General features: G+C 36.6%; 2 protein-coding genes across 2 annotated transcripts; one reads left to right on the forward strand and one right to left on the reverse strand.

Annotated features, from left to right (window-relative positions):
- Positions 1-3,651: 3,651 nt before the first annotated feature.
- On the forward strand, positions 3,652-5,412 carry DGAT3 (diacylglycerol acyltransferase). The gene is made up of 2 exons (XM_086427589.1): positions 3,652-4,092; positions 4,546-5,412. The coding sequence occupies exons 1-2, from the start codon at positions 3,715-3,717 to the stop codon at positions 5,275-5,277; spliced, it is 1,110 nt and encodes a 369-aa protein (XP_086283715.1). The 5' UTR covers positions 3,652-3,714; the 3' UTR covers positions 5,278-5,412.
- A 395-nt stretch (positions 5,413-5,807) lies between these two features.
- On the reverse strand, positions 5,808-10,023 carry LOC147383669 (Pyridoxal phosphate (PLP)-dependent transferases superfamily protein). The gene is given in 4 exon segments (XM_086427588.1): positions 5,808-6,184; positions 8,311-9,171; positions 9,174-9,731; positions 9,842-10,023. Coding segments are annotated over 2 exon segments (1,383 nt in total). The 5' UTR covers positions 9,700-9,731; positions 9,842-10,023; the 3' UTR covers positions 5,808-6,184; positions 8,311-8,314.
- Between the last annotated feature and the right edge of the window lie 344 nt (positions 10,024-10,367).

The raw sequence follows: 10,367 nt of genomic DNA on the forward strand, positions 1-10,367 counted from the left end.
AGATTATAGAAGAGAGATATGGATAATATAAATGTGTTCTTGCACTACGTTTTATCATAAAACTTGAATATTTTTAAAAGAATCTCTTATATAAATTAATTATATAAAAATAATTTCAATGTTAGATGAATAATAATATTTATTTTTGTAATTCATGGGCAAAAGTATATGCCACCGAATAACACATATAATAATGTTAAGTTACTTCCCTTCACTTTCACATCTCTCGTTGCTTGGATATTTCCTCGCGAATATTCTTAGCTAAGTTTGGAAGCATGTGAAATAAAATTTGTTGATGTATAATTTATTTCTTCGCCCCTTAATAATTACATTAAATACCAATGATGTCCCTATACTCTCTTGTGAGTTGTGACAATATGAGTAGTTCCCTCCACTAGGGGTGTCAATGGATAGCCAAAATCCGAATTCGAATTCAAATTCGAATTCAAAAAATCGGATATTATCCGAAATTTTCGGATATCGGATTCGGATTCGGATGTCAGTTTAACATTCGAATGAGTTTCGGATACGAATTCGGATATTGCGATATCCGATTCGATAATATCCGCTCCGATAAGAATATACATATATTGTATTTATGTTTTACAACAAAACTTATATATGTGTATATATCATCTTATATATTCGTGTAATACAACCAAATTTTTTTTAAAACTTTATCTTCTTCATACCTTCAAGCATGAAGAACCAGACGAGTGAGAACCAGACGAAATCGTGGTTTCGATGGTTTCGATTGCTTTAAGCCTGTAACCATCGTCCTCTCCGCCGGCAACCATCTCTCTCTCTCTCTCTCTCTCTCTCCGATCTGAACCATAGGAGTGATTTTTCGAAGAAATGAGGGTTTCGACTGTGCGAACTCCGACACGTCTTCTCCGGTCGGCGAGCATCCAGGTACATTCTCCCTCTCTCTCTCTCTCTCTCTCTCTCTCTGATCTGAACTAGTCGGAGTTTCCGATGAAATTTGGGTTTCGACTGTGCGAACTCCAACAGATCGAGGAAGACGGACTTTTATTCGATTTTTTATCGAATCGAATATTATCGGATATCCGATATAGTTTTCGAATTCGAATTCGAATGTTTGTTAGGGATATCCGATCGGATTCGAATTCGAATTCGGATAGTATTATTATTTTTCGGATTCGAATTCGGATATAGCTATATCCGATCGGATATCTATCCGTTGACAACCCTACCCTCCACTCCCTAGAGGTTAAACTTCATCACTTTGATAAAGGGGAACACATTTACACATTAATCAAGGAAAGATTTCCTAAGTTTATATATATAGTAATTTTTTTTATTTATTATGAGTCAGACTTCAAATCTATAGGTTCGACTAGCAGGGGGCGAGGAACCTAGCATCTTAGAGCATTATATCTTGTCCAAATCCATGTGAAGTGGCCAATGAGAGAGCTTGAATTCAAAACCTCTCCCTTTTGGAGGGATGCCTTGGCCATTGCATCCAACGCTAGTTGATTATATAAATAGTAATTTTGATTGTTGATCTCATCACTATGGTCAATACTAATCTTTGTGCACAAAAAAAAATAATTCATTGTACAATCAAAATCTTTGATCATAAACGATTAAAGATCAAAATTTATAGGATGGTTGAAGATCAAATCATTGATCCAAGTTTTGAAGTTTGAGATTGTGTTAGTTCATAGGGATAGAATCATATACTCATTTAATATTGATTATCATAATTGAGGGATTGAGATTAAAATTGAATATATTTTGTCTGTACAAATTTTTTAAAGAGTCATGATTTAACTCCCCCTAACGTGGCATAGGTTAAAACTATAGATTTTTCCTTGGGATACACAATTGCACATCCCCAAACATATGTGATGTTGTGTATTCTAAGGAAACTAATCTACGGTTATAACACATGCCATGTCAGGAGAAGTAAGAGGGGGGGGGGGGGGGGGGTTTCTTTTTTTTTTTCAATTATTGATGACACATTTATGAGACTTTCCATCATTTATGAATTTCTTTTTTTTTTTACCCCAAAAATTTGATCTTTCCATTATTCATAATTTTGAGAATAGCTAGGCTATTTGCACACTCCACTTGTCCTTATTGCACCCACTTAAAACAAACTTTGGGGTGGGATGTAATAATGTTTAAAGGTAAATGGATGCACTGAACATAAATTATGGTGCAAATAGAACAATCATTTTTTTTCCCGGGAAGCTCATCGGGTAGAATTAATTGGTTTCGATTCCCATTACATAGATTCTCATTGGATAGAATAATGTTACAATGACCTCAATATTAACCTTAATTCACATTTTGTTTACGAGGAAGTGTGTACAGAACCATATATATTTTTCATTAAGATACAAGTGAAAAACATTTGTGATTATGTGTAGACCTCCATATATGCGCACCTCCACGTCAACAAAGTATGAATTGAGATCAATCTTGAGGTCACTTCAGCACGACTCAATTGGATATTGAAAATAAAGATACAGAATTGAGGTTTTCGATTATGTGAAATGGGATCCCATAGACACCTTAAGAGGAATAGAGATAAGTTAATGCACTAACATCTTGACGTCGTGATACGTGCATGCCCATAGATGTATTTTCTCTAAAATATGAGTATAATGTATTTACGAACATGCGTGAGCCACCATGTCAAGGTGTCCCCTGCTGAGTATAACATATCTACCCACAACTCATTTCATAAAAAGTAATATTAAAATAAAATTAAAATGTACATCAATGTGTCCCCCGCTGAGTATAACATATCTACTCACAACTCATTTAAAAAAAAAAGTAATATTGAAATAAAATTAAAATGTACATCGTAAGGGACATCTCAAAAATCAATGAGATCTCAAATGAAAATGATTCTGATACACATCCACCCCAGAAATGTCCCTACTCTTTTTAAAAAGACATCTCCTTCATCGAGGGGAGCTTTGAACAATGGACTAAGGACATAAATGTAGTTTCCATATTTAAAAGGTCAATGATGGAAAAAAGACAAATGTTTCATAATTTCTCATCGAAAGTCACGACTTTCCTCTTAAGAAGAAGTAATAATGATTTAAGTCACGTCTTTCCTCTTAACAAGGAGTAATAATGATTTAATTTGAAAGTCTACCCCCGGTTAATAAATACTTTGCTAAAGTAGAATCAACATGGAACCATAGATATATTTCATCGGGATATGCAATTGAAAATCGTCATAAAATATGTGCAATTGTGTATCCCAAGAAAACAGATCTATATTTGTTATCCATGCCACGTCATTCAGATATTGACCGAGTGAAGACTTTCTAGTCAGAATATCATTTTCTCAAAAGGTAATAATGGCTATTAATGTCATTCAAAGAGTAATCGCGACAAGCGAGTTAGCCCATAAAGCCACGTTGCATTTGACTAGGCTTCAGCTGTCACAACGATATCCGTACAATTCTACAAAAGTAGATCTAACGGTCCGGATTACTTTCTAACGCATGTCGAAATCGAAAAAAGTGTGGCAAACCGAAACCTGTCACAAGCCTCCAGAGGCCAAACAACACCTACCTCCACGTCAGCTTCACCCTACAACAACCACTAAAAATACGCCACGTGTTAAAGCAGTTACTACCTTGGCCTTCATATAACACCACCGTCGTGAAAGACATCCTCGCTTTATTCCGACTTTTGTGAAATTCCCACCATCGTCTCATCGAAGCAATGGAAGTCTCCGGCGTTGTGTTCCGGCAGATTCCGTGCTTCTCCGGCGTCGGATTCGATACCCACTCTTCAAAATCTTGTTTTTCCGGTCTGTCGTTTCTGGGTTCTGGAGATTCAAGCGTGTCTGTAAGAACCAGAAAGTTTCATGGGGTTTCAAATTGTGGGTTTTCTGATCATGGACATCTGGAGTATTATGTGTCCCCAAGGTGTGGCGCCAAGAAGAAGAAAGAGAAGAAGAATCCAGAGATCGCAACAATAAAGAAGAAATTGAAATTGATTAAAGGGTTGTCGAGGGACTTGTCCATGTTCTCTTCAATAGGTTTCGGTTTCAAAATTGAAGATGGTTTGATAGGAGAAGTCAAGGAGAAGAAGGTCTCGGTAAGATTCTTGGCTTTTTTTGGTTTAATTTGATTAACTAGGAAGAATAAGAAGATGAGAACATGAGATGATATATATTTCTTATTTTGTAATTGAAAAGATGCACTTTTTTTTTTTTTTTCCTAATAATTGATTCGTTGTGTTAGATAAAACCTAATGAGTGAACATTCATGAAAAAGTCTCTGATTCTTGGATTGATTGGAACAAACCCATGAAAAAGATTCAAGTCATATCCAGATAAAAACTTGGGTGGTTGGAACCAAGTAGCTAGTTTTTCTATATTTTGTTTCATTTATTTTATTTTATGGAGTTTCTTACAGAAAGAACAGACATATATATATATATATATATATATATATGACCCAACCTGTTGTAATGGTTATAAAACCATGGGTTGAATTAGTATTAGAAATATGAACTTTTTCTGTAATCAATTTATGTTTTGTGATGCAGGAAGCAGCCGAGGTTCTAATGGCACAACTGCAACAGTTGAGAGCAGAGGAAAAGGAGATGAAGAGAAAGAAAAAAGAAGAGAAGGCTAGAATAAAAGCTACCCGGACAAGAACAGGGGTGGACTGCGAATCATCATCTTCAAACTCCTCTGAATCAAGTGACAATGAGTGTGGGGAGGTCGTCAACATGAGCCGCCTGAGAAGTCGAGATGTTGCAGAACCAAGTGTAGAAGAACCAAAAGAGGCTGTTCTTGCTGAAGTAACATCAACTAGCCCAAGCTTATTGATCACAGAACATAAGATGGTGCAGGTGGACAGGATTGAAGATTGCAATCTACTGAATTCTGTACAACAAGACTGCTGCACTGGAAGTAGTACTAGTTGTGGTAGTGGAGGATATAGTGCAATGGTGGGTGCATCGGCGGAGAGGATTGAGGTTTGCATGGGGGGAAAATGCAAGAAGTCGGGGGCTGGGGCATTGTTGGATGAATTTGAGAAGAGAGTTAGTACAGATGGTGCTGTTGTCGGGTGCAGATGCATGGGCAAGTGTAGACAAGGCCCAAATGTGCGCATTTTGAATCAGAGCGACGACCATCTTATGGAGAGAGTGGATGGCTCTGTTGGATCTTCTACTAATCCTTTGTGCATTGGAGTTGGTTTGGAGGATGTTGATTTGATTGTATCTAATTTCTTTGGAAAACAGAGGAATGATTTTGGTCTCGTTGCAACATGATGATTGTGAACCTTCAAGATATGGTTTGAAATTTGAATGGGTCAAGTATTGGTGGATGAGTTTAGACATTTGGATTGAAATTTGAATGGGTCAAGTATTTACACTACCCATGTAAAATACTCAAATTTTCAAATTTGTTAATTAATGAAAGCCTTGTTTGACGATCATTTACACGTTTCCGTGTTCATCGAACGAGTGCAACTACTTTTTATGCTTCTTACCAGAAAATATATTTATTTTGTTTCCTGGTCCTCAAACTACCAATTGATGGTTGAGGTGCATGTGGATGAGAACTATCATTTTCACAGTGCCTTATCCAACTCTTTGGGGTCTAAACAGACATTCCACAATCCACATAGTGGGGGGCGCATAACGCATTGGATGGTCTACAAGATTTATCTCCGCTCAATCAATATGTTTGGCTAGAAATACACATAAATTAATTTGTTGATAATAATTCATTATAGAGGAAACATACAACATAAGCTGAAATCAGATAGCAAATATCTGAACTTGTAGACTGCATCATCTGCAAAATGCTAAAAAAAGCATGCTTGTATTTATTATTGAAATCCAATTACAAGATAGATCATTATTATAACTATTTAGGAGTTCCCTACAGGCTACTTGATGTATCCCTTAAAATCAGCAAAGCTAGGAAGAGACATTTTCCAGCTCTACTCAGATCAATCTGCGCTTGTCCTCTAATTGCTGTCTTTCCAAATTGCAGTCTGGAAGCAACTGTTACAAGCCAAGAAAGCACAATAAAACAATAAACATGGCTGCTGTTAATCAGATCCCCACGGAGACCTCTGCAATGTTACAAGCCAAGAAAGCACAATAAAACAATAAACATGGCTACTATTCATCAGATTCCCATGGAGACCTCTACCATCGTTCTGTTGAACTGCACAAGGAGGAGACTATCAGCAGAAAAAGTAGAATGGCATAACCAAGTTTGTTACTGGTTACGCACATACACACAAAAAGTGATCAACACATAACAGGAACAGAGTGATTATAAATGAACTCCCAATACATAAAAAATAAAAATAAAAGCGTATTAGAGTTACCATGAGAATGAAAACCTACATCCTAACTAGGCAATTCCATCTGGAAATGAAATCGTCAAAACAACAGTCCCTAAACTTGTAACCTAGGTGATAGAAGACCAAGAAAATAAAGAAGTTTTAATCTTGAGGGTCTCTCTTTTCTTTTTCATCTTTTTTTCTTCAGTAATTTCTATTGTATAAAGTATCTCCTTGTTGAAAATCCTTCTATCCCTTTCCCTTCCCTACTCTAATCATAGAGTCCCCAAATTAAAACGTATTGGAGTTCTCAGTCAATTTCTAATCAACAATAAACATCACCCACCATTCGTGCATCCAGCTTATCAGATAAAATGAACCATCAGATGATGCTCTCAATTATCTCTAATTATAATTTTTTTTTCTTGGAATAAGAGATTAGTCACACATGATGCCAACATTGATGCATGAAACAGATGATCAATAGACATTACTTTTCACGCATAAGAACGCAAATGATCAATAGAACTACAAGTCAACAGAATATTGAACAACTCAAAAGGGAGATAGTTGTGACCTAAACATTGATGATGGTGCAGAAAAGGATTCACCACTCAACTACCTAATTATGGGTAATGTAGAACTATGACCAGTCATCTGGAAAAGTCAATATTTTAAACTTGCACAAGAGCCAGTATTAAAACCTACAAATTGAAATAACAAAAAAAGTGGAATTGAAAAGCAGAGATATTGAAATGAACTAGAAGTGCTTAAGGGCATGCTATGTTAGGGACATTGAGAACTCTGGGCCACTTACTGAATTTAATCAATATCTTTCACTTGCACCATTAAAACCAATTATTGGCACTACATTTGACAGAAACCTCCATAAATAAAGCAGTTTGTTTAATGTTCTGCAAGTTTTTTTGTGCTAAGTAATAAATTTACTCAGCCTTTACTTAGTAACAAATGAAATAAAATTTCCTCATGTATTTTTGTACATCAGTACACTTTTGATTCCCATATCTTTAATTCCCCTTTTCTTTTATGAAGAAAAGAATGATGGTCACTGGTTAACAGAAATAACTTTATGTGAAACCAACCACGTATGCACTCCTATTAGGCATCATGTTAAGGTGAATGTGTGACATGGAGCACTTCAATAGCCTAAAGAGTGAATCAAGCTTCAAGGCATAGTGCATACATGAATGTGGCTTCTTAAATGAACACTGAAAGTTAAAAAAAAACAAAACAAAACAAATAAATAAATAGTGGGTATGATAATGAGATAAAAAATGTTCAAAAAAATTAAATAAATACAGTGCTAACCCACTTATGGGGAAATAGATATTTTTGAGGAAGCCCTTCAATGAGGCTAGCCTTGCAGTGCAAGCTTCAAAAGCTTGCTCCCATTCAAGTAAATACACTACAGAGTTCATAATTATTGTAACCGTATTGTCCCCAAAGATACAAAAGGATCATTTGATGAACAAGGAACAACCTAATAATATTTTTATTTTTATTTTAAATTTTGGTTTCTTAAATATATATATCAAAATTGTTGCTACAATAAATTGAAAACTAGAAGACACATAATATGTTCTGCCAAGTTGCCAAATTAACTGTAAGTCTAGTGCATTTTTATATCTATTTTCTAGCAAAAAATAGTCTAATCTCAATAGTTCCATGCAACTAAAAACCTTGCATCCTTTTATATTTCCTCAGGTCAGGGACGAAGATAGGATTTCGTCTACGTGAGGGCAACCCTTAAAAACTTTGTGGGGGGAGATAGCAGCAGATTTTGTATTCTGCCGCTATTATTTGCAATAGCATATAAATCCTTATATATATTTTAAAATTTCTAGTGGGGGCAAGTTCCTCCATTGCCCCCACTGTAAATCCACCCCTGCCTCAGGTACTGCATTTATGATTGACAAATTAAACATTATATGTTGAGCAATACAAATCTTTATCTATCAACACCACATCTGAAAAGGATACATACCTTCTTAGTTAGAAAGAAGCATCTTGCAAGTAAATCCATCCTGGACCAGCTGGTTAATCGCATCCCTAAATTTGTAGTAATCATCAACTGTGTTGTAAACTTGATGAGAAATTCGGGCGTACCCTGTTAAACAAGCATCCTTATTACAATCTCCAATCTCCCCATCTTTGGGTTCTTGATAGTGCATTGGAACTTCAATACCAAAATTCTCCCGCAAATGTGTTCTCAACCTCAAACCATCCTCACCACTTGAAATCCCCAAACTAGCAGGCAACCCAACCATAACCATGCTCGAACACATATCTGAAGGTGACCCAAGTTTCGTTCCCCAGGCCTTTGCTAGCATCTCACCCATCTCAACAGCGGCATCATGATTACTTTTCTTAATCCCTTCAATACCACCTTTGAACCTATTAACAAACTCTAATGCGAAAGGAATGACTAACTGCGAACTATAGTCTCTCGTACCAATCCAAGCACTTTCTATGGCCAACCCATTTCCGTACTCATGTGAAACCACGGGATGGTGTAGGTCTGATGGTAGAGATGACTTCTTACAGTACAAAAATGCAGCAGATGGCGGACAGAAGAACCATTTGTGCATATTACTAGTATAAAAATCTGCCCCAATTTCTTTCACATTGATGTCAACATTACCAATCGCATGAGCTGCATCTATAAAAACCCTATCAACACCTTCCACCCTACAAATCTGAACCAAATCTCTAACAGGAATGACAACGCTTGGCATTGAAGTGATATGGTCAATTACAGCTAACCTAACTTTCCTACCATTAGATTTCCCTTTCTCCAATGCTTTTCTAAACTCAATTATAATTTCCTCATTCGAACTAACTGGAATGGCAATTGGGCTTCGATTACATACCCACCCGCACGACTAACGTAAGCCTGAATTGATTTCTTAACAGATCCATACGCATAGTGAAGCATCACGACAGCATCTCCTTTCTGAAACCTCCCTTCGGTGAAAGCCCAACCAATGTGCTGGAGTACAATAGCGGTGGCGGTGGTGGCATTATCGACTATAGAGACCTCTTCGACATCATCAGCATTGATCATATCTTTGATCAAAGTTCTTGATTTAAGAATCCCCTCACGGAGCTGATTGAAGTAGAATTCGTCTGGTTGCTGGAGAAATCGTAGCTGCCATCGTTTCTGAGCGGAGATGATAGAAGCGGGACAGCTTCCGAAGCTTCCATTATTGATCCGAGCGACCCCTGGTGCGTGGTGAGAGAACTCGTCGCGAATTTCAAAATCAGAGATAAACGGCGAGAGCTTTAGCTTCTTCGAGACGTGGTTATTGTTATTGTCTTCTTCGTGAGTCTTCGAATCACCGTTCTCTGTAAGGTATTCGAAATGAGAATCCATGGACGAAGAGAATAGGGTTTCGATAATGTTTTCTGCAACAGTGACGCCATGGAAATTAGGGTTTGAAAACTTCACTGAAACGGATTTGGCAGAAAATCGAAAAAGAAAGAGAGAGGCGCAGAAATAGTTAATAGGGTTTTACCTGTTCGTGTTGGTTCTCGTTCGCGTTACATTTCTTTGGAGATTGAATGACGAGAAAGCTATAGTTCGCGAAGGTGCGCAGTGCGCAATATGTGTTCGCTACTGAAGTGAACACTGCGCGCGGTGCACTGAAAGAGTACGATGCAATCACTTCATTGCATCGACAACATACGGACACGTCTTAATATTTCCTTGTGTAAAAAGTTGGATATACTCGGATACTCCCTCTTAAAATATGAGAAATTTTATTGCCACACCAACTTTTTTTACTTACAACACCCTTCTCCTCTTCCTCTTCCTCAAAAAAAAAAAAAAAAAAATGCACAAATTCCTGTTCTAATACAATGTCCATTTTAATTCTCAAAACATATATTTTTTCAATGAATTTGTCACTTTTATAATCAAAGAATTCATTGATAAATTACTAACGAGATCGCTATTAAAGCAAAATCGTTGGTATTTTATCAACGAATTTGTAGATTATAAAAATGACAAATTCACTGTAAAAACATATTTTGGGAATTAAA

The sequence above is a fragment of the Akebia trifoliata genome, chromosome 16 (genome assembly GCF_017979445.1).
Source record: "Akebia trifoliata isolate Shusen 1 chromosome 16, ASM1797944v1, whole genome shotgun sequence".
NCBI classification, from domain to species: Eukaryota; Viridiplantae; Streptophyta; class Magnoliopsida; order Ranunculales; family Lardizabalaceae; genus Akebia; species Akebia trifoliata.